This window comes from Choloepus didactylus, chromosome 2, assembly GCF_015220235.1.
Source record: "Choloepus didactylus isolate mChoDid1 chromosome 2, mChoDid1.pri, whole genome shotgun sequence".
NCBI lineage: Eukaryota > Metazoa > Chordata > Mammalia > Pilosa > Megalonychidae > Choloepus > Choloepus didactylus.
Genome location: NC_051308.1, coordinates 77,648,288 through 77,674,129, shown reverse-complemented (window position 1 = coordinate 77,674,129; position 25,842 = coordinate 77,648,288). Strand labels below are relative to the sequence as shown.

Below are 25,842 nucleotides of genomic sequence, written 5' to 3'. Positions count from 1 at the left end.
ACTCTTGCAATGTCTTCTTTATGTTCTTCTAGGGTCTTCTTTATGTCCCTTATATCCTGTGCCATGGTCTTCTTCATATCCTTTATATCCTTTGCCATGTTTTCATTCCTCGATTGTAGTTCTTTGATTAATTATGTCAAGTACTGTGACTCTTCTGATATTTTGATTTGGGTGTTTGGAATTGGGTTCTCCGTATCATCTGGTTTTATCATATGCATTAAGATTTTCTGTTGTTTTTGGCCTCTTGGCATTTGCTTTACTTGATAGGATTCTTTCAGGGTCTATAAAATACAGATCTCTAATTTGTCAGCTCTACAGCTTGGTGGCGTATACTTTTTCTAACCAGCAGATGGTGTCCACAAGTCACCTATTCCCCTCAAGTCAGTTCTCCCCAACTTTGTGGTGTGTGGGGATCTGATTCTTGTGGGGTTCAATTGGTGCACTAAGTTTGGGTGTGTTGTTGGTGCTGTCTGCCCTGAATGTGGGGTGTGTGTCTGGGTGGTTAGGGAGGCAGGGCAGCTTTAATAATCAAACCTCCCAGGTATTCCCAGAGATTTAAGGCTGCTGTAAGAGTCTAAACCTTCATTTCAGTCTCGCCGCAGATTGTCTCTGCTGCTGACCCACAAGTCCTTGATACTGGCGTAGGGTCCCTGGGATTTCTGAGCAGGTCCCTCTTCTCAGCTGTGCTCTTCCAGGACCTTTGCTGAGGGAAGGCTGTGCCACATCACAAGTGTGTGCCGGTCTCCAGGGAAGCCCTGGGCTGCTGGGCTATGCAGGGGCGTTCCCAGCCTGCTGTAAAGATGGCTGAATGGGGCGTGTTAATTTCCCCCTTTTCGCAGAGCTCTGCCTTCCCAGCTCTGGGACAATTAGTTGTGGGTGCACTAAGAGCCACTGTCCATGGCCGATATTGTGGCGTGTGCGTGAGATGTGGGAAACACTCCCCGTCACACTGGGACCCTTGGCGCGGCTCTGAGCTGTGGCTTCGGCCCAGGGCAGGAGTGTCCCCAGCCCGGTGGGGAGATGGCTTCAAGGTGTGCGGTTTCTTTCTCCTTTTGGCTCCCCCTCTGCTCTCCTGGCTTTGAGACATTCAGCAGCGGGCGCAGAAAGGGCTGTCCTCCATGCCAGATATTGAGGCGTTCGCAAGGCCCACTCCTGCTGCGCTTCACTGTGTGGCTCTTGCCGCCACATCCACAGCCGCTCCCAGGTTCTTTTTTTTTTTTTTAAAAAGATCTAGTCCGTCTCCAAATGCCAAACCACGGCCTCCCCACACCGCAGTGCAACTGCCGGACCCTCAGCTGGCTCACTCACTCGCCCCAGAATGCAGACTCCCGACCTCACCAAATGCATGGTCCCTGTGGACTTAACAGATCCTGTCTGGCTGGTGCATCACTGGAACTGGTGCTCTGGGTCACCCCCTGGCTTCTATCCAGTATTTTTCACAGAGGTGTCCTTCTGCCCTGTCTCACCTAGCTGCCATCTTAGGTTCTCCTTTTACCACCTTTAATCCCACCTTCCTTAGGAAGATATTCTAGCAAATATTAAGGAAGAGAAGGGAATGTATATAAATGTGAAAAGAAGCAGTTTTTGATAGTCCTTTGTTTGTGAAAAGCAGTCATAAAAGTCCCTTCGGCTCTTTTCCAACTCCAGGAATACTCAGGGATTAATACTCTGAATAATTTATCCTTTAACAAATTATTTGAGTGACACTGTGTGCGAGGCACTGATACCATAGCCTGTGAGGGGTACACAGATTGTTTTTAAAGACTAATACTCCCATGAGGAGACACAAGTGATTACAATATGAATAAAGTAAAGTACTTATTACTCAACATGGGGGTGCACAGCAGGAGATTAACATAACCTTGATACACTGTGGAGGAATTAGTTAAGAAAGGTTTACTGGAGGAGTTAATGTTTACTGAGAACTAAAGAGTGAGAAGGAACTGTTCAGATGAAGTCAAGGTGGTTTGGGATGGGAGAAGCAGGGATGTTCTAGGTAGAGGGAACTGCATGTGCAGAGATCTAAGCTAGAAAGCTTGGCCCTCTATTTTGTTTCTAAATTATTTAGTAAAGGACATTCATGGACTAATTTGAGAACCTAATCTCTATAGCATTGTTTTTATGGCAAATAAAAATATTTACCTTCAAGAGAACTTGTAGAACTTTGAACTTCAGAACTTTAGAACTTCTTAAGTTTAAAGACTGCTTATAAACAGGGTGGTCATCCCTTCCTGCTATTAGGTATTAAGACTATAGATTGCAGTGGAAAGATACTTCTTATGAAAAATGAAGGGATTACAGCTAGGGAGGCCAGAGAGTGATTTTAGTTCACATGAACTTAAAGGGGCCCAAAGAGAGGAAGAATTTAATTTTTTTTTTCTTTTTCAGCTTTCTTAGAGGAAACCTCCAGTTTTCAGTGGTATAATCAGTTGTCTAGAGTAGAATGGAAGAAAGGAACTTGGACTTGCCAGTTATGTTCAGCAATAATCATTGTGTCAATTGGTTGATGTTCCCCTTGTGCAGTATTTGTAAGAAAGAGTGTGAGAAATCTCACATGTATATTATAGTTTGTTCCTGTCTCTTAACCACCTGTCTGTGTAGAATTACTGCATAAACCAAAAGAAGTACGTAGCACCAATATTAAGGTGTAGGGGAAACAATTTTTGTATGACTTCTTTCCATCTACTGGATTTAAAGCTCTTTATAAATTCTTCCTTTGATAGCAGCATTATCCAACCTTCAGCCATTTAGACAGAGGCAGCAAGTAAATATTGTCCTTATCTTGAGTATATTATCTTTAGCATATTATTAACAGTAGAGAGCTGTCTTAATGCTATGTTCATTGTTTTGTTTTCCTCCCATTCCTCAATGGATAACTATTTTCTTGAAGCAATGAGTGTGCTTTACGAGGAAATAATTGTATTTTCTGGATTTAGTAATCCATTTATTTAGTAATCTCGTTATACTTTCCTAAAAAGAAAGTAACTTGTTTTTTAGGTTTTATTGTCCTTTGATAGAGCCCCCTCTCAGATTGTACCCCCCCACACACACACCATTGCAAATTAATGTTCTAGAGGTTTATAGAACGCTTTTATATGCGGTATCACTCTTAATTCTTACAAGTTTGTGAAGTAAGAATTTGTTAGTTTATCAAACATTAATTAAAGGTACCTATTATATATCAGGCACTTTTCTAAATACTAGGGATTTAGAGATTAATAAAATGATCTTTACTTTTAACAAGTTCCCAGAGAAGCAGATCAGTAAACAAATATAATTGCAATATAGTGAAATAAATATTAGAGCCCTAAGAATTGGATATAGTGTTAGTATAAACATTTCGGTGAATTTACGAAGGGCTCACTTCACGAAGGTGAAGTGTCTTAAACTCTGTCTTGGAAGACATGTAAAGCAAGGAATAGAAGTGCTATCCAAGCAGGGTTGAGGGCTAATGTGTGTAATGGCACAGAGTTGTGCTACTGCTTGGGGGTGGGGAGGTGGGTTACACAGGCACTTAAGTTGTTCAGAATGACTAGAATTGAGATGTGTAAAAAATCTATAGAACGGTAGGCAGGGTCCAGACTATGGATGACTTTGAGTCCCATGGAAAGATTGATACATCTTATATTCTGTGGATGGCGGCGAACCACTGAAACAGTGTAACCAGAGAAGCAGTACAATCAGGTTTGCAGTTTAGAACAATCACTGCAGTAGATAAAATCATTATTACCCTTCTTGTTATTCCCTTTTGTCATCTCTAGCAAAATACATACCAGGCCATGTACTTAAAAACAATGTATGGGGGACTTCCAGAAGATGGCGGTTAGGAGAGACAGGGCAAAAAAACACCTCCGTGAAAAATGCTAGATAAAAGCCAGAAAGTGACCCAGAACACCATTTCCAGTGATGCATAGGCTGGACAAGGTCTGCTAAATCCACAGGGACCGTGCACTTGGTGAAACAGGGAGTCTGCGTTCTGAAATGAGTGAGTAAGCCTGATGAAAATCTGGCAGCCACACTGTGGTGTGGGGAAACCATGAGTCGGCATTTGGAATTGGACTAGTTCTTTTTTAAAAAAACCCAAAAACAGCTGCAGATACAGCAGTAAGAACCACACAGAGAAGCATGGCAGGAATGGGCTGTGGGTATGCCTCAATATCTGGGGTGGATGATAGCTTTTCGTGCACCCGCTGCTGATTGTCTCAGAGCAAGGCAGGAGAGGTTAGCCAAAAGGGGAATGTAACCACGCGCCTTACAGCCATCTTCCCAGTGGGCTGAGAACTCGCCTTCCTGGTGCCGTGCCACCACCCAGAGCCACACCAAAAAAACCCAGTATGAGAGGAAGTGCTCCCAGCATCACGCGCATATCCACAATATTGGGTGTGGACGGTAGCCTTTCACGCACCCGCAACTAATTGTCCCAGAGCTAGGAAGGTGGAGCAGTGCGAAAAGGGGGAAATTAACATGCCCCATACAGCCATCCTTTCAGCAGACTGGGAATGCCCCTGCACGGCCCGGCAGCCCAGAACTTCCCTTGAGGGACAGTGCACACTTGTAACGTAGCACAGCCTTCCCTCAGCAGAGGCCCTAGAAGGGCACGGATTGGAAGAGGGACACACTCGGAAATCCCAGGGATCATATGCCAGTACCAACGACTTGTGTGTCAGAGGCAGAGACATTCTGTGGCGAGACTGAACTGAAGGTTTATACTCTTCCAACAGTCTTAAATCTCCAGGAACACCTGGGAGATTTGATTATTAAAGCCGCCCTCCCTCCCTAACTGCTCAGACACAAGCCCAACATTTAGGGCAGACAGCACCAAAAACATACCCAAACTTGGTGCACCAGTTGGACCCCCACAAGAATCAGACCCCCACACCCCACAATGACAAAGTTGGGGAGAACTGGCTTGAGGGGAATAGGTGGCTCGCAGATGCCACCTGCTGGTTAGTTAGAGAAAGTGTATGCCACCAAGCTGGACATGACAAATTAGAGATTAGACTTTGAATTAGCCTACATATACTAAAAGAACCCTATCAAGTTAAGCAAATGCCAAGAGGCCAAAAACAACAGAAAATTTTAAAGCATATGAAAAAAACAGACGATATGGAGAACCCAAACCCAAACACCCAAGTCAGAAGATCAGAGGAGATGCAGTATTTGAGCAATTAATAAAAGAACTAAAGACAAACAACAAGAGCATGGCACAGGATATAAAGGACATGAGGAAGACCCTAGAAGAGCATAAAGAATAAACTGCAAGAGTAAATAAAAAAATAGATGGTCTTATGGAAATAAACTGTTGACCAAATTAAAAAGATTCTGGATACTCATACTACAAGAGTAGAGGAAGCTGAACAACAAATCAGTGACCTGGAGGATGACAAAATGGAAAATGAAGGAACAAAAGAAAGAATGGGGAAAAAAATTTTGAAAATTGAAATGGACCTCAGGGATATGATAGATGAAATAAAATGTCCAAATAGAAGACTCATTGGTGTCCCAGAAGGGGAAGAGAAGGGTAAAAGTCTAGAAAGAGTATTCAAAGAAATTGTTGAGGAAAACTTCTGAAACCTTCTACACAACATGAATACACAAAGCATAAATGCCCAGTGAACTCCAAGTAGAATAAACCCAAATAAACATACTCCAAGACATATTCTGATCAGACTGTCAAATACTGAAGAGAAGGATCAAGTTCTGAAAGCAGCAAGAGAAAAGCAATTCACCACATACAAATGAAACAACATAAGACTAAGTAGTGACTACTCAGCGGCCACCATGGAGGTGAGAAGGCAGTGGCACAGTATATTTAAAATTCTGAGAGAGAAAAGTTGCCAACGAAGAATTCTTTATCCAGCAAAGCTCTCCTTCAAATGTGAGGGAGAGCTTAAATTTTTGACAGACAAACAAATGCTGAAAGATTTTGCTAATAAAAGACGTGCCCTACTTCACATACTAGAGGAAGCCCTACAAACAGAGAAGCAAAGAAAGGAGAGAGATATAGAGAAAGGTTCAGTACTAAAGAGAGTCAATATTGGTTCATTAAAGGACAATAAGAGAGAGAGGGAAAAAATGTATCTGACAAACATAAACCAAAGGATAGGATGGCTGATTGAAGAAATGCCTTCACAGTAATAACATTGAATGTAAATGGATTAAACTCCCTTATTAAAAGATATAGACTGGCAGAACAGATAAAAAAAACATGAACCATCATATGTTACTTGCAAGAGTGTCATCTTAGACACAGGGACACAAAGAAATTGAAAGTGAAAGGATGGAAAAAAAATATTTCATGCAAGCTACAGCCAAAAGAAAGCAGGAGTAGCAATATTAATCTCAGATAAAATAGACTTTAAATGTAAGGATGTTATGAGAGACAAAGAAGGCCACTACATACTAATAAGAGGGGAAATTCAACAAGAAGAAATAACAATCATAAATGTTTATGCTCCCAATCATGGTGCCACCATATCATGAGAAAAATACTGGCAAAACTAAAGAAAGCAATTGATGTTTCCACAATAATTGTGGGAGACTTCAACGCATCACTCTCTCCTACAGATGGATCAACCAGACAGGAGATCAATAAGGAAATTGAAAGCCTAAACAATCTGATAAATGAATTGGATTTAGCAGACGTATATAGAACTTTACATCCCAGATCACCAGGATGCACATTATTCTCTAGTGCTCATGGAACTTTCTCCAGAATAGACCATATGCTGGGACATAAAGAAGCCTCAATAAATTTTTAAAAAATTGAAATTATTCAAAGCACATTCTCTGACCACAATGGAATACAATTAGAAGTCAATAACCATCATAGACTTAAAAAATTCACAAATACCTGGAGGTTAAACAACACACTCCTAAGCAATCAGTGGGTTCAAGAAGAAATAGCAAGAGAAATTGCTGAATATATAGAAACGAATGAAAATGAGAACACAACGTATCAAAACCTATGGGATGCAGCAAAAGCGGTACTGAGAGGGGAGTTTATAGCACTAAATGCATGCATCAAAAAGGAAGAAAGAGCTAAAATCACAGAACTAATGGAGCAACTGAAGAAATTAGAAAATGAACAGCAAACTAATCCTAAACCAAGTAGAAGAACAGAAATAAGGAGGATTAAAGCAGAAATAAATGACATAGAGAACAAAAAAACAATAGAGAGAATAAATAACACCAAAAGTTGGTTCTTTGAGAAGATCAACAAGATTGGCAGGCCCTTAGCTAGACTGACAAAATCAAAAAGAGAGAAGACCCATATAAACAGAATAATAAATGAGAAAGGTGACATTACTGCGGATCCCGAAGAAATTAAAAAAATTATGAGGATACTGTGAACAACTGTATGCCAACAAACTGGATAATGAAGAGGAAATGGACAATTTCCTGGAAACATATGAACAACCTAGACTGACCAGAGAAGAATAGAAGACCTCAACCAACTAATCACAAGCAAAGAGATCCAGTCAGTCATCAAAAAGCATCCCACACATAAATGCCCTGGGCCAGATGGCTTCACGGGGGAATTTACCAAACTTTCCAAAAAGAACTGACACCAGTCTTACTTAAACTCTTTCAAAACATTGAAGGAAATGGAACACTACCTAAAACATTTTATGAAGCTAACATCAATCTAATATCAAAACCAGGCAAAGATTCCACAGAAAAGGAAAACTATAGGCCAATCTCCCGAATGAATATAGATGCAAAAATTCTCAACAAAGTACTTGCAAATTGAATCCAAAGGTACATTAAAAAAAATCATACCCCGTGACCAAGTGGGGTTCATTCCAGGCATGGAAGGATGGTTCAGCATAAGAAAATCAATCAATGTAATACGACACATTAACTAATCGAAAGAGAAATCTCAAATGGTCATCTCAATAGATGCTGAAAAAGCATTCGATAAAATACAGCATTGCTTTTTGGTAAAAACACTTCAAAAGATAGGAATTGAAGGAAACTTCCTCAATATGATAAAGAACATGTATGAAAAACCCACAGCCAGCGTGGTACTCAATGGTCAGAGACTGAATGCCTTCCCTTAAAATCAGGAATGAGACAAGGATACCCACTGTCACCACTGTTATTCAACATTGTGCTGGAAGTGCTAACCAGGGCAGTCTGACAAGACAAAGAAATAAAAGGCATCCAGATTGGAAAGGAAGAATAAAACTGTCATTGTTTGCAGATGATATGATCTTATATCTGGAAAACCCTGAGAAATTGACGATACAGCTACTAGAGCTAATAAACAAATTTATCAAAGTAGTGGGGTACAAGATTAATGCACATAAGTCAGTAATGTTTCTATATGTTAGAAATGAAAGAAGTGAAGAGACACTCAAGAAAAAGATATGATTTTCAATAGCAACTAAAAAAATCAAGTACTTAGGAATAAACTTAACCAGAGATGTAAAAGACCTATACAAAGAAAATTACATAACTCTACTAAAAGAAATAGAAGGGGACCTTAAAAGATGGAAAAATATTCCATGTTCATGGATAGGAAGGCTAAATGTCATTAAGATGTCAATTCTACCCAAACTCATTTACAGATTCAATGCAATCCCAAACAAAATTCCAAGAACCTACTTTACAGACTTGGAAAAGCCAGGTATCAAATTTATGTGGAAAGGGAAGGTGCCTCAATTGCTAAAAACACCCTAAAAAAGAAAAATGAAGCTGGAAGACTTACACTCCCTGACTTTGAAGCTTACTATAAAGCCACAGTAGTCAAAACAGCATTGTACTGGCACAAAGATGGTTATATCGATCAGTGGGTTCAAATGGAGAATTTGGAGATAGACCCTCAGATCTATGGCTGACTGATCTTTGATAAGACCGCCAAAGCCACTGAACTGGGATATAACAGTGTTTTCAACAAATGGGGCTGGGAGAGTTGGATATCCATATCCAAAAGAATGAAAGAGGACCCCTACCTCACACCCTACACAAAAATTAACTCAAAGTTTATCAGAGACCTCAATATAAAAGACAGTACCATAAAACTCCTAGAAGATAATGTAGGGAGACATCTTCAAGAGCTTGTATTAGGAGGTCACTTCCTAGACCTTATACCCAAAGCACAAGCAACAAAGGAAAAAATAGATAAATGGGAATTCCTCAAGCTAGAAGTTTCTGTACCTCAAAGAAATTTGTCAAAAAGGTGAAGAGGCAGCCAACTCAATGGGAAAATATTTTTGGGAACCGTGTGTCCGAAAAAAGACTGATATCTTGCATATATAAAGAAATCCTACAGCTCAATGACAGTAGTACAGACAGCCCAATTATAAAATGGGCAAAAGATATGAAGAGACAGTTCTCTGAAGGGGAACTACAAAAGGCCATAAAACACTTGGAAAAATGTTCAGCTTCGCTAGCTATTAGAGAGATGCAAATTAAGACCACAATAAGATACCATCTCACACCAATTAGAATGGCTGCCATTAAACAAACAGGAAGCTAGAAATGCTGGAGAGGATGTGGAGAAATTGGAACTCTTATTCATTGTTGGTGGAACTGTATAATGGTTCAGCCATTCTGGAAGACAGTCTGGCAGTTCCTTAGAAAACTAGGTAGAGAGTTACCCTTTGATCCAGCAATTGCACTTCTTGGTATATACCCGGAATATCTGAAAGCAGTGACGCAAACAGATATCTGCATGCCAATGGTCATAGCAGCATTATTCACAATTGCCAAGAGAAGGAAACAACCCAAATGTCCTTCATCAGATGAGTGGATAAATAAAATGTGGTATATACACACAATGGAATACAATGCAGCATTAAGAAATGATGTCGTGAAATATAATGACAACTTGGATGAACCTTGAAGACATAATGCTGAGTGAAATAAGCCAGGCACAAAAAGAGAAATATTATATGCTACCAATAATGTGAACATTGTTGGGGAGAATGCAAGGTGTTGGGGTTCCCCACCTCGATGGTTGCTGATGCGCACAGACATTGGGGACTGGTGGTTTGATGGGCTGCCCTTGGGAAGACTGTTACTGCAAAGGAGAGGCTAGGCCTGCTTATCATTGTGCCTTAGTGTCTCCTCCTGAATGCCTCTTTGTTCCTCAGATGTGGCCCTTTCTCTCTAGCTAAGCCAACTTGGCAGATGAAATCACTGCCTTCCCCCCTACATGGGATCTGACACCCAGGGGTGTAAATACCCCTGGCAATGTGGAATATGACCCCTGGGGAGGAATCTGGACCTGGCATCATGGGCTGGAAAACATCTTCTTGACCCAAAGGGGATTGTGAAATGAAATGAAATAAGTTTCAGTGGCTGAGAGATTCCAAAAGGAGCCGAGAGGTCACTCTGATGGGCACTCTTACGCATAATATAGATGACCCTTTTTAGGTTCTAATAAATTGGAATAGCTAGCAGTAAATACCTGAAACTATCAAACTGCAACCCAGAACCCTTCAATCTTGAAGATGATTGTATAACAGTGTAGCTTATGAGGGGTGACAACTTGATTGGGAAAGCCATATAGACCACACTCCCCTTTGTCCAGTGTATGGATGGATGAGTAGAAAAATGGGCAAAAAACAAAACAAAACAAAACAAAACAGTACCTAGTGATCTTTTTTACTTTAATTGTTCTTTTTCACTTTAATTTTTATTCTTATTACTTTTGTGTGTGTGGTAATGAAGGTGTTCAAAAATTCATTTTGGTGATGGATGCACAGCTGTATGGTGGTGCTGTGAACCATTGATTGTGTGCTTTGTATGACTGTATAGTGTGTGAATATATCTCAATGAAATTGAATTATTAAACAAAAACAAACAATAAATAGAGCTCCAATATATACTCCTCACCCAGACCTCACCCAGACACTTTTAGCGTTTTATGACATTTATTGTATCTATCTCTGTCTGTCATCTATCTGTATTGTCTAAACATTTGAAAGTAGGTTGCATACATCATGCTTCTCTAACACTTCCATATATATATGTGTGTATGTATGTATATCATTAATTACGTAAATGATATTGTGCTACCATCACCATCATTCATTATTAAAGGATGTTTCATTAACTTAAAATAAAGAAGAATAGGGGAAGGCAAACAGTCAAATGCACACTAAGCCTTTCATTTGTATTAGGGAGGAAATTTTCAGGGACAATTGACTTGAACTTTTCTGGATTGTTGAGTGACAGAAAATTCACTGAAGTCACTGGAAGTGGCTTGTGGTCAAAAAGAGCAAAGGCAGTAATGACCTAAAGAAGAAATCAAAAAGATTTAGAATGTCATGAGTTTGGGGAAGTTGTGATAACCTTAAAGATTAAGTGATTAATTATTATTCTTGTTGTTTTTGTGTGTGTGCTAATGAAGGTGTCAGGGATTGATTTAGGTGATGAATGCACAACTATGTAATGGTACTGTGAACAATCGAATGTACGATTTGTTTTGTATGACTGCGTTGTATGTGAATGTATCTCAATAAAATGAAGATTAAAAAAAAAGATTAAGTGAGATTTCAAGTCAGATGGAGAAGGAATTATAATTCTCAGAGTCATGGAATAGTAAAGCTATTTTAGGTCTACATATGTGTTATGTATGGCTTTATATTATCATATGAGTTTGATGTTGGAAAGTTAGGTGGAAGCTGAATCCCCAGTAGAGCGTTTCTATTTATGATACACTTTTTTAAATAGAGAATGTAGTCTATAGCATAAATAGCTTTCTGTAAAATACATGTGAATTTGGAGTTGTTTTGGAGATGTCTTAGAAGAGGATTTGGCCAATGGTGCTTTTGTCAAGCTCCCTCTCGCCGGCAGAGTTAGGAAGGTTTCATTCACCCAGCAAAAGTGCCAGTGAAAAGTTGCAATTTTTGGTTTCTCTGCTAGAGGACAAAAAATAAAACATGAATGTCTGGTGCTCTAATGTCTTTTATAATAGAATTTTGAAGTTTTCAGCCTTTTCCTTTCCATGAAATTGTAATCCTCAAGTTACCTTTCTTGTTTTATCTTGTCACTTTTAGAAATGGTTCGGTTACTCCTGGATGAATATTTCCAACTACTGAAGGCCAGATTGTTTACCTTTCCCATGGTTCTTTCTGTTTTTAGGGTGACATGTAGTTTTATTTTTCAAGTATATAAAGTATTTTTAGGAATGTGTATAAGGATTAGTAAACCCTAAAGTATTTTTACCATTTTCTTGACCTGATAATGACTTTATTTTAGCTCCTTGGTTCTCATCTAGGGGCATTTTTCTATGCCTGGAGACATTTTTGATGTTCACGACTTGGGTGGGGTTAGTACTACTATCATTTAATGGGGGATTCTACTGAACATCGTACAATGCATGGAACAGCCCCCACAACAGAATTATCAAGACCCAAGTGTCAGTATTATCAAGGTTGAAAAGCCCTGCTGTATGTATATATGCTTCATTCTTAACTAATTAAATTAATTTTCATTTCAGAGTTTTGAAGCCCCGTGTTCTTCTGTGTCACCTGAAAGTATTCAAGATACAGATCAAGAGGTTACTGATAGACTTGTTTACTTTCAATATTTTTAATGAAATTAAGTTAAACTATTCTACTTTTAATACAGAATAATGATTTAGGAAACCTTGATAATGTGAAAATAACAATGATATCTCTACTTTCAAAAGTATTGAAAAACTATTTGGAAACTTCAGAAGCTATTTGGAAAAGTATTTGCATTTACTTGATCACCTTTTGCTTTTGTTTCTCATAAGGTAATGTGTTGAAGAACTCGTGGTCCATAAGTTGTCTGCATTTTTATTTAATATTATTATGCTTTTGCATGTTTATGCCTAGGGTGCCAGAATGCAGCATGATATTAATAAGTTTTTTACCTTGTTTTTCTAATCAGCAAAAATATGAAAATGTTATTCAATGTAAATGAGAATGCATGAATGTGTATCTTTTTTCTTATTATTTCATTTCCCAGCCATAATATCCTGATTGACCCTCATAGAATTATTGCATAGAATTTTATATTCCCTGGTCCAAAATTAAAATTAGATCCATGTAATACTTTATATTTTCTATTAAAAGAAGACTTTTAACTATATTGATTGCTTTTTGTTTGTGATAGTCACTTGTGTTTTTCTGCCTTGTGAGCCAGTGCTCCTTGTTAGAAAGAAGATTTCTCACCTCTAGCTTTAAAGCTAGATTATATTTTCATTTCTTTGCATCAAAATACATCAGGGAAGTACTTCCTTGAAATGAGAAGGGTTTAAGATCTAGATTTCAGTTTTTGATGATTCATAAACCATTTTGGAAGTCTCAGGAAGAATACTCATCAGCCTGATTAAAAGATATTTGGTTCCTAACGTACTTTGAAGTGAGAAAGGGAAGGGAGAATAAATTTATTTTGAAGTACCAGGCTCTAAGTGAGATATTTTATATAGCCTATTTCATTTAATCCTCACAGAAGTCCTAAAAGAAATTTAGTTTTTAATATTCCTATTTTGTAGATGAACAAAGTAGTTAAAAATTTGCTTCCTAGGGTTACAGAATAAGAGGAGCGCTGTTTTTAAAATCATGTGTATGTTTATAGATCTGTATTCTTTTATCATGCTGCTTCCATATTTTTGTAAATTTTTTTCTTTCCACAAACATCTCATTTTAAGTGAATTGATTAGGAAGTAATTGCATTCTTCCTCTTATTAATCTTCAGAATAAATAACTCAAAATTTCATTGTGGGCCTTTTACAATTAGATGCAGATAGTAGAAGAGCTTCATACTGCACGTGTGAGAAAAAGTTTGGATTTACCTGTGGTTCCACCTTCTGAAGAGTTAATGAGTATGGAAATTGACTTGGTGGAAGATAATGTACATTCTTCTGCTGGTATATCATATATGTTAATATTTATGATTTCCTATGCTTTCTTAAAAGTTATTATGCTCATATTCAGTTTTTACAACAAATAGATGAAAGATGTTAAATGTGCCCATTTGAAATTATAAAGTCTGTTATATTTGTTTTAGCTATGAGGAATAAGGTCTGGTATTTTGTCTTATCATTTGCTTTATATATCTCACCTAAGTCACTTAGGTATATATTTTTTCTCTCTGCCAGGGGGCAGCAATCATATTTATGATATTTATTCTTTCTCTTAATCACAACATGTAACAATTTCAACTATATAAAACACTGATCAAAATTAATGCAAATTGCTGAAAGGTTTTATCTTCACGGATTTCTTGATTTTATATAGTCAAATTTTGAATATTCTTACTGCTGGGAATAGATAATGATAAAGCTTATCCAGAATTCATTAGCATACTATTTTCAGTTGTATTTATAAAAATAGTAACACTACCTTATGTTTACATCACATTTTTCAATTTGCTAAGTATTTTCATATGCATTAAGTTAACTGATTCTAACAGTGGCCCTGTGAAGGAACATTCTTGGTATTATTAGGCATTTTCATTGGCTTATACATATTTATCATTTTAGTTATATTTTATTCAGGCTATATTAAAATTGGCTTATAATTCCTAAGTGCACAAATACCAATGATGCAGAACAGTGCTTAGAAACATAGTGCTGGGATAAGTCTTTGGTTTAAAATCTACTCATGAGCAATTCATAATGTTCTAATGATTAAACATTGATTGTAATTCTTTCCCTGAAAAATCGGAGTAAATTTTTTTGTTTTCATTTTCTTCAGAATGAGATAAAAAGTTTTTTGATAGAAAAAATCTAGTTATTATACAAGTCTGTTATCAACTGTCATGAAATCCTGACTTTGCTCTTTTTCTATAGCAAATGCTGCTTCAGACAAAAAGCTCCTTATTGTTATTGACACAAATATTCTGATGAATCATCTCAAATTTGTTAGAATTTTGAAGACAACAGAAATACCAGGTATTTACAAAATATATTTGCTGATTATAATTTTCTTACTTGAGCTGATATTTTATACTAACAATAATGTGGTATTCACATCTGGATATGCTATTAAACATATTTATATTAAACATAAACAGCTTGAGTGAACAAAGAGCCTTCACAGATTAACCTAACAATCTAAACTCACTCTTCTTTTTCCTCCAATCGTATTTATTTTTATTAACATTCTTTTGGCACCTCTATCCTGTTTTTAATTTCCATTTTTTGTATTTATTTCTCCTTTCATATTGTGACTTCCTTTAATGTAGGGATTACATACATTTTTTTAAACATACAATCCCCCTATATTGGTTTGATTTAGTAGCTTAATAAATATTTGTTTACTTCTAAGAACTTTTTTTATTTTTTAGACTTTGACAGAGTTGTGTTGATAATTCCCTGGGTGGTTGTGCAGGAATTAGATCGTATGAAAGCAGGAAAACTACTAAAACATGGCCAGCACAAAGCTATACCTGCAGTTCATTTCATCAATGACAGTCTTAAAAATCAAGATAGAAAGCTGTGGGGTCAATCAATACAACTTGCATCTCAAAAACTTTGTAAGTATTCTTCTATCAGAGTATTCCTGATCACTTAGACTCTTTTGGGTGCTGACTTGTGTAGGGGAATTGTGCAAATTAAAAAAAAGGGGAATTGTAATCATTGGAATGTGAAATGGCAGGGCATAATGGTGGCTTGAGGATATTCTATTAGGCCTGATCTGAGGGTCTTTGATTTTTATTTTTCTGCTTCTATACCTTCTTAAGCTAGGTATATAATTTTCAGATAATGACTCTATAGTTCTGTATGCATAGTTTGTATTTTCAGTACTTTGGATTCCTTATTTTAATGGCATTGTTGAGTGATGAGGCCAGTAAGTGTTCCAGGTTTTTATTCTCACTGTATGCAGTAGTATGCTGTGGAGGTAGGCATTGTTTGTCAGAATCTGTAACAATGAGATGTCTTTATAATAAAGGCCTATAGATACCCCCCTGATTTTATATTTTTGCATATTAGTTTTAAGTCATTTTTAAATTACTCTAGACCTAGAACTTAAGTATGTTCTTTATGTTTTATAAAACTTGTTGAAAAATAATTTATATGTGAAGGAATACCGTTTGTCTCTGCTGAGTTAATACATATGTTTAAAGGATTTATTTCATTCTTTAAAAAATCTATTTCTTCCCAACTCAGAAGTATTTATATATTTAGATTTACAGTATTTTAATATTATAGATTTATGCTGCTGACTGCACACATACGATAACATTTAGAAGAATTCATTGCAGAATGAAATCTAATCACTGTATTAACCCTCAGGAAGATTTTGGCAGAGCTGTTTAGTCTTTTAAGTTTTTCAAGAGAAATGGTCTCTGCCATTTATTTAGTAATTCATTCTCTTAACACATATTAGCTCCTGGTATGTTCCTGACAATATTCTAATGCATTTTGATTATGAAGTTAGCATGACATGTTCAAGAACTTTTGAAGGAAAACTGAAAATAAATAATCTATTAGAATTAAGAAAATATTAAAATGTTTGAACATAAATTGAACACTTTAGATGGTCCTATTTTTACTTTTTATTATGGAAAATTTCAAATACAGAAGTAGAGGCAATAATGTAATGAATCTTTATGTATATGACACCCAGTTTTAATAATTATCAACATTTTGCCATTCTTGTTTAGATATTTTGTCATTTGCTTTCCCCCCTCTTCTCCTATTCCTGAAACTCCTGGAGTAGTTTGAAGCAAACTCCAGATGGCATATCATTTTTATCCATTAAATACTTTGGCATTTGTTTCTAAAAGATGAATTTTTTTTAAGCAACCACAAGATTAACAAAATTGAACCCTGATTTAAACCATCATTTCAGCAAAGCTACAATCCTTAAGAAGATGTGGTGTTTTTGCCTACTCTTAAACCGTTTATTTTTTTAGTTTGTTGATATAGTCAAATTACATTTTATTATATAATATTATCAATGATGATAAATAACATTTTTATGGCCATATGGTATATTCAGACCCTGTACCAAGTGTTTTATAACTAATATCCCATTCAAACCCCCTAATACTTGTGGAAGGTACTCATTATCCGTTTTTCAGATGAGGAAAGTGAGGCACAGTGAGGTTAAGAAATTGTCCTAGATAAAATAGCTGTTATTTCCATGTAAGTGGCTTCAAAAATTATTATATAAGAGCTAATTTTAGAATAGATATTTTTGGCATATATATTCTTTATTGATATTTTTTATATTTCTTATGAGTTTTTCATTTTCATATACTTTTTTGATACTTTGATTTCCTCTTCAGTCTGTGCTTCCTAGTAATTAAGGAAAATAAATCATAGTAGAGGTCTGAAACTTCTGTGTTGTTTCAGTTTCTGAGTGTCTGCCTTCAAATCCATATTTTCAATGTTTGAATGGTATTATTTGATCTTTTGTTAAACTGCTGGAGTTATTTTTAGTTATAAGGTTGAATATAATAATTATTGTGTAGTTCCCTATGTTAGATAAATTCTTTATGTTTCTCTCTGTATCAGTTTTCTGTCAGTGATCATTTTAAACATTCTTCACATGAAATGCAGTGACCTTAACATTATTTGTGGATAATGATTTTATTTTATTATATACTTTAGAAATAAAAGTCATTTTTATCATTATAACTATTATATTTTATATTCTAATGGTAAATTGAAGGTTTTTATTAATAAACTCAATTTGAAATTTGGCAACAGAAAAATTGAACTACTTATTTGGAGACAAGAAAGAGCAAAATGAACTTTTATTACACTTTACAACTGTCAAATACATTTACAGCCAATTCTAATTGCTTATTATTCATGCGTTCTTTTCTTTTGCATAATCATTGAGTATTACAGCAATGTTATTTTTTTACACAAGTGATATTTCTGTTTAAAAAAATATGCCATGAATTGAGTCTAGATGTTGAATAACCTTAGTTGATTTTAATTCTGTCCTCTGATGTCAAAATTATCTTTATTTGACATAGTATTTATTAGTGTAGTGTGAGGAACATAGGATTTGAAATCTGATCTACCTGGCTTTGTAACCCGATCTGGGGAAAGTGAAAGGTGAAGAAATTAAGTAAATTAAATGGGAGGAAATAACCTCCATCTCATAATATGGTTGTGCAAAACTGATTGAATTACTATGTTAAAGTGGTTACTTGCTTATGTACGGAATAGGTAATAATTCTCTTGTCTTTGTTAATGAAACCTTATGTAAATTGATAAGAAAACTAAAAATCCCTTCCCGCCAATAGACTATTTATAAGTAATTCACAAATGTGGAAATATAACTAGTCAGCTCATTGTCTGTTCACTGCAAATATTTTCCTCAGTTTGCATGTCCTGCTTTGTTATTATTATAGTAACATATAATACAAAATTTGCCATTTTATCCATTTTTAAGTGTTCAATTCAGTGGCATTAATTACTTTTTCAATTGTGCTATCATCACCACCTTCCATTACTAAAACTGTTTCAGAACCCAAAACAGAAACTCAAAACAAAGCAGAAACCCAAAGCAATAACTCCCTATCCCCCTACTCCCAACCCCTGGGAACCCCTAATCTACTTTCTGTCTCTGTGAATTTGCTTATTCTGGATATTTCTTATAAGTGGAATCGTGCAGTATTTTTCCCTCCATGCTTTTTACATTGTTAATTTTTTGTGTAAAACTTACCTAGTTTTTAATCTGTCACTTTTTCCTTTGTAATTTCTTTTTATCACTTCTAAGCTTAGAATTTACTCTTTCTTACCTGCTAGGAACATTCCCAGTGTTCGCTGCTTTGGAAATAGAAATTGGTAAATTTTCAGGAGAGCAGTTTAGCAGTGTATATCAAGAACCCTAAAATACAATTTCTCCTTTTAGAAATATGTCTGAAAGAAATAATCATAGATGCTCATGGTAATTTATGTAAATAATGTTTATCACAGCATTAATTATGAAGCAAAAAATTGTAAATAACTTGAATGTCTAAAAATTAGGGAAGTTACTTATATTACTATACCCATATGAGAGAATACCATATTTTGAGAAATATTAATGAAATGTAGTATTAAATAAAAAAACAGGATATAAAAGAACATAAAGTATAATCCCAAATTTGGTAAATTATGCATACATATATATGTATATATTTGTATGTGTATATATGTACATATGTATATGTGTATATGTAAATGGTGAATATTGGTTACTTTTAGCTGATGGGATTAATTTTCTTTATGTTTTCTGAATTTTGCAGATATTCTATAATTATTTTCATAGGTAAAAATTATTTTATAATTTTGTATGTAAAAATAATTAAGAGCAAAAAATAAGTATCTGCCCCCCAACCATATTTTAACACTTTCATTTGTTATGTGTGTATATGTATTTTTTAAAATTTATTTACTGAATATTTGTGCCAGAAATTGTTTTAAGTGTTGAGGCTGCAGCAATGAATGAGACAGAAAAACCCTGCCATCGAAAAACTTAAATTTTTATTTAATTGTAATTTGTATAGAATTTATTTTGGTGTTGTATGTGAATAAGAGGTCATTGCTGTTGGGGTAACATTAAAACTAAATCTTAACTAATGAATATTATAGTGCTTTTTAAGTGCTTACTATTGCCATATAGTGGGCCAAGTGCTTTATGTATACTCTTTGATTTAAACTTTTTTTTAATTTTCAAAGTTGTAGTTTTACAGAAAGATCATACAGAAAATACATTTTCATATACCTGCCCTTATTTTTAACATTTTGCATTAGTGTACTTTTGTTACAGTTGATGAGAGAATATTACTATATTTGTGCTACCAACTATAATCCATAGATTACATTAAGTTTCACTGTTCTATACTGTCCTATGGTTGCTTTTTGTCTTTTTGTTCTTTTAAAAATTTTGGTTCTAGCAACCTATATTCATATCAGTGAGAATACACAATGTTTGTCCTTTTGTGTCTGGCTTATTTCTCTCAACATGATTTGCTCCAGGGCACATACCTAGTGAAAAAGCTGGAATTCAAACCCAGATCAGTCTGTTTTCAGAATCTTTGTCTGTCTCTTTCTTTCCCTTTGAACAGTACCTGAACAGGTGCTCAGAAATACTTGTTGAATTACTAAATAGTTCATGAGTATTCTTTCAGTTTCAGGTGTGTTTTCTGGCTTCACATATCCTAGAAAATGTGATAATAGAGATAATCTTAATTTTGATGTCTTTAGAGCATTACGCTGCTAACCTTTAAATCTCCTTTTATATGCTGAATTGAGATGCTAAAAATTAATGATTTTGAGCTGCCCATTTTGCATTATTAGTGGTATTTACACTCTGAGCTAAAGGAAGGAAAATTGACTGCTGTGATAAATGTCTGTTTTGCTCACTGGTATCTGATTAAGAACTGAATCCCATCTCCCTCAGGCTCATGCTCCAAGATCAGTTGAGTTCCATCTAGAATTGCTATTAGATTGTGAGTACCTGAAGAGTTGATTGCCTTTGCATCTCCAGTTGCCTATAACTGGGATCCAGCACAAATTAGGCCTATTATAAATATTTATTGCATGAATGGACGGGTTTTCTAACATGAATAGTTAGAGAATGAACTAAGTAATATGAGCTAACAGTAGAGGAAAAAAAGGTAGTAAATTGAGAACAAGATGGAGGCTCTTGGCGAATATATCTTGAATTTTAGTGTAAAAGAGAATTACCAAGGGTTTAAATTGGTCTCTGGGTTCAGGCTCCAAAGATTCTTATCCGGAAGTAGGTCTGGGGTATTGTCCTGAAATCTGTATTATTAACAAGTGTCATAGGTCCTATTTCTACACATTGCATTATTTTCACAAAAACTGAACTTTTATTACATTTTAATATTTGGAGAATGCCAGAGGACATCTTGTCAGCCACTAATTAACATTTGTTGGAAATTACTTTTTGTGTTCTCTGACTACAGTTCATGTTTCCCTTTCCTGTACATCTCTAAATTTTATTGTTTCAGAGATTAAGGAAAAGCAGGCACAAAAAGTTGGTTTGGTTGCTGGTAGTACGGTTGTCTTACTTTACAGACTTCTTAAGTTAAAGTAATTTTAAGCATGATATAATCATGTAATTTACTTACAACCTGTTAAGTGATTGAATTGAGACTAGAATTTATAGCTTTTGGTTTCTAGTTTGGCATTTAGTGTTCTGATCATGTTTCTTTCCTTTGAGTTTTTAAATAAAGAGTCAAACCTTGTGTCATTTTATAAGTAAACTAACCACTTTATTAAATGCACAACCATAAGCTATGTGATTTCTAGATCCAGAATTTTCAAGGCATTGTTTTGCTGTCTTGCTTTCCTCTTTTTATTTAAAAAGTTTTCTTTCTTTTAGATGTTTTTGATTAATAAATACAGCATCAATTATTCTTACGGCATACAGATTTCTAAAGTGCTTATTGACAGTTACTTTTGTTAAATTTGCAGATGGATTAAGTGATGAGAACAATGATGATCGAGTATTAAAATGCTGCCTTCAGTACCAGGAATTATTCCCTTGTTCTCTTGTTATTCTGTGCACGTGAGTTTCATAGTCATTTCATTCTTTTTTTTTTTTTTTTTGATGGAAATGTATGTCAAAGAATTTTAAAAAATCATAATGTATCCACTATATCAAGGATCAAAATCAATTTTCTAAGTCTGCCAGTGAGCATATTGATTTATATCTGATAATCTTATGTTATGTGATCTATAGAAGAATGAGATCTCAAAGAGAATGGGATTTCAAAGAGATGAAGTTGAAGTTTCAATCTAATTAATATAATATTAAGAAAACTTTTGAAAAAAAGCAGAAGGAAGTCAATTTGATAGCCCAATAAAATAGTTCAGAAGTCAAATCTGACAGAATTTTTTGATCATGAGTCAAGAAGTTTATTTATTTATTTACCTGCGGGCAGGTAGTTTATGTTGCAGTTGTGTTCTACATACTTTTAGAGAGTTAGACTGCCTTGTTTGGAGTACTGACTCTACCACTTACCAGTTTTGTGACCTTGGACAAGTTGCCTAACTTAATTTCCTCAAGTGTAAGCATAGGGAGGATAATATTACCTGCTTCATGAAGTTATTATCTATTAGATCAGATAATATATGTAAAGAATTTAGAATAGTGCCTAGTAGGTAGTAAAATCTCAGTAGGAATTTTTCTTCCTTCTCCTTTCCTCCTCCCTTCTCTCCTCCATTCCCCACTAATAGTATTTTCGTAAATTCATTCTAAGGTAAAATTCATGTAATGGTAAGCAGAATATTCTTCATTATACATGAGAAAAGGTTCTGAAGAGAAAGAGAAGAGGGCTTTTAATTTGAAATTTTAGACTGGATTTTCATCTCTGCAAAATGGAGTTCTTATAGTATCATGATCATGCCTGAATTTTCTATGATAAATTGAGAAGTTATTGAAAATGAATAGCCCTAAGATCTTTCTTGTAAGGGAGCTTTGTTGATATCATTTTAACTGTCTTCAGAGATAGTGATATTCTTTTTGGTATTAAAGGAAATACTGGAGATTTCTATCCCTAGGTTTTAAATAAGTTTTTGATCTAAGACATAATATATTATCTTCAAATTTGTTAAAGGCCAAAACAGAATTAGGAATATGTAAATCACTTTGAATTTGAGATAGACTAAATTTGTGAAGTAATTGTTTATGTAATTGTTTTCTTTTTAGTTAAAATTTGAATGAAAATTTAATGGACAAAACTTTCTCAATTCTTCATTATTTCTGAAGTCACTGGGGATTAACAGATTTAACATTTTCTAGTTAAAAGAAACTTTGTAAAGAAATCTTACTTTTAATTCTGGCATTCTCATATTACTGGTGAGCCTGTATTTTTTCCCTTTACATGGAGAGAACCATACTTACTTTGCAAATCACACCTACTTATTATGACGATAACATTTATATTAATTAACTGGAAGATGAGGATGATGATAATTGATATTAATTGATGATGATAATAGGAAAAACTTCTATAACACAACTTCATTCTACACACTTCATTCTAAGAGTTTTACTTGCAATACAACCTTAAGAATGGACCAGCAACCCCCAATTTATTTCTTTAATCCATTACTCTCTTTTGAGATCCAGCCTAGTACATTCAACTACTTATTTGCCATTTATACTTGGATGTCTCATAGACGTCTGAAACTGTTACCTCTAAAAGCGAACTCTTGATCTTCCCTTTTGAATTTTCTCCATCAGAATTAGAAGTGCCACCTTACACCCATTTGCTAAAGCCAGAAACACGGGAGCCATTTTTGATACCTGCCTTTCCCTCATAATCTATAGCCAGCCAATTAGCGAGTCCTTTTAATTCTGTATCCAAAATGTGGTTGTATGGCTTTCTTTTCTTCATCTCCCCTACCACTATCCTGTTAAACCATGTTACCGTTCCCTCCACTTCTACTGTAAGACTAATAATGCTTTTGATTTTTATACTTGCTCTCCTTCATCTGTTCTTCAGAAAGCTAGAATGGTATTTTGATTTTTTGTTTTTTTTTTCAACTTTATTAAGGTATGATTGATATATAATAAACTGCATGTATTTCAAGTGTATAATTTGATAAGCTTTGACACGTATACACCTATGAAACAATAGCTACAATTAAGGTAACGAAAAGAATTTGTTTTCCCTTTTTTCCTGAAGAAATGAAAATAAATTTCTAACATCCTATAAAAGGAGTTTGTGTGTAGCTATATGATATAAGCTGTTTCAAATTTTGGCAAATGTAGCTTAAAAATTCTCAGATGTGAAGGGTCTTTGGAGCTTTTCAAATTATTATTAATGGACAATCATATATTTTGCAAGCTATTCTTTTTTCTATTAGTTTTATACATTTCATGTTTGTTTTCATATTAGCTAACAAAGAGTCCTTCATTTTAATTTTATTATTTTATAGTTTATAAAAATTTTGACATGTAATCTCATTTCTTCTGGTATAATTTTATTCTTGCAACAGTCCTCTCTCTCTAAACCAACCAATATAATATAATAATTATATTATTATCTCTGTTTTAAAGCTAAAGAGTGGTAAAATAACTTAAGATCACACAATTAGTATAGCCAAGGACTTTTGATGACTGATTCCTAAGTGAGTGTTTTTGGGTTATGCCATATAATCATTTATTGCCAAGCCAAACAATGAATTCTTTTTTAAAAATCTTCAAACAGCTTTGAAATTTATTATTTTTTAAAAATACAATTTTCTTTGAGATATATATTCATATACCATACAATCATCCACGAAGTACAGTCAGTTGTTCACAGTGCCATTATATAGTTGTGCATTCATCACCACAATTTTTGAACATTTTCATTACCACACACAAAAAAGAATAAGAATAAAAGTTAATGTAAAGGAGAACACCCAAAGCATCCCATACCCCCCATTCCTCCTTATTATTCATTTAATTTTTGTTCTCATTTTTCTATTCATCTGTTCATACACTGGACAAAGGGAGTGGGAGCCACAAAGTTTTCACAATCACATGGTCACATGGTGTAAGATATATAGTTATACAACCATTTTCAAGAATAAAGGCTTCTGGTTTGCAGTTAAACAGTTTCGGGTATTTCCTTCTACCTATTCCAATACATTAAAAATTAAAAAGGGATATCTGTATAATGCACAAGAACAGCCTCCAGAATGACCTCTCAACTCTATTTGAGATCTCTCAGCCGTGGAAACTTTATTTTGTTTCATTTCTCTTCCCCCTTTTGGTCCAAGAAGGCTTTCTCAATCTCACAAAGCCGGGGCCAAGCTCATCCCTGTGAGTCATGTCCCAAATTGCCAGCAAGGTTTACACCCCTGGGAGTTATGTCCCATGTAACGGGGAGGGCAGTGAGTTTACCTGCAGTGTTGGTTTAGAGAGAGAGGCCACATCTGAGCAACAAAAGAGGTTCTCTGGGGGTGACCCTTAAGCACAATTTTAAGTAGGCTTAGCCTCTCCTTTGCAGTAACAAACTTCATGAGGGCAAGCCCCAAGATTGAGGGCTCAGCCTTCTAAATTGGTAGCTCCCAATGCTTGTGAGAATATCGTTAATTCCCCATGTGGGGAAATTTAATATTTCCACATTTTCCCCCAGTCCCTCAAGAGGGCATTGCAAATACATTTTTATTCCCTGCCCAGATTACTCTGGGATGTACTGAGGCTTCACACTAACCTGTACAAACCAACTTGATTTCCCTTCCTATTCAAGGCTCCATGTAATTATGGTATTTAAGTAAACTAACTATACAAGTTAAGTTATATACTGTGTTACAAAAAATATGGATTTTGCACCTAATAAACATCTCTTCCTTTGGGCTCACACAGAAGTTGAAGTTTTAAAAACACTGTCAATAACGTCCTTTACCCTTTAGCCTGATTTACCTTAGTCCTAATCAAGTCCATTTCATTCATATCTCTAATTGAAGTCTGACATCTTGTTTCAGACTCTAACATTTGCTGTATGGGGTAATGCTGCCAGACTCTGGCTCTGAGTCTCAGATGTCACACAGATACCCAAAGTCCCAGGGACCTACCAGGTTATACACAAGGAGCTCAGCATCTCAGAATTTAGAAATAGCCATTACAACTCAGGAATAGCTGTAACTGCTATAAGAGCTTACAATCTAGGAACCTTTACAATAAGCCTTCCCCTGATAACCTGTGCTCTTAGACTCAATTCTTAGAGTTTGTGCATTATAGTTAGTCCATATTAGTGAAACATTATAATGTTTTTCTTTTCGTTTCTGGTTTATTTCACTCAACATACTGTTCTCAATATGCATTCACCTCGTAACTTCACTCCTTGTAACAGCTTAATATATTCTATTGTATGTACACACCACAGTTCGCCATTCCATTTATTAGTAGATGTTCCCTTAGGCCACCTCTATCCATTGCAGGT

General features: G+C 35.2%; 1 protein-coding gene across 9 annotated transcripts in view; it reads left to right on the top strand.

The window, feature by feature from the left end:
• SWT1 (SWT1 RNA endoribonuclease homolog) overlaps positions 1-25,842 on the top strand; it is a 164,695-nt gene that overhangs the window by 34,728 nt on the left and 104,125 nt on the right. For all 9 annotated transcript variants that reach the window (XM_037825162.1, XM_037825168.1, XM_037825165.1 and 6 more), the window contains 5 exons: positions 12,455-12,514; positions 13,723-13,852; positions 14,777-14,878; positions 15,274-15,462; positions 21,377-21,470. In XM_037825162.1, coding sequence (XP_037681090.1) covers positions 12,455-12,514; positions 13,723-13,852; positions 14,777-14,878; positions 15,274-15,462; positions 21,377-21,470 — 575 coding nt within the window. The remainder of the gene's footprint in view (positions 1-12,454; positions 12,515-13,722; positions 13,853-14,776; positions 14,879-15,273; positions 15,463-21,376; positions 21,471-25,842) is intronic.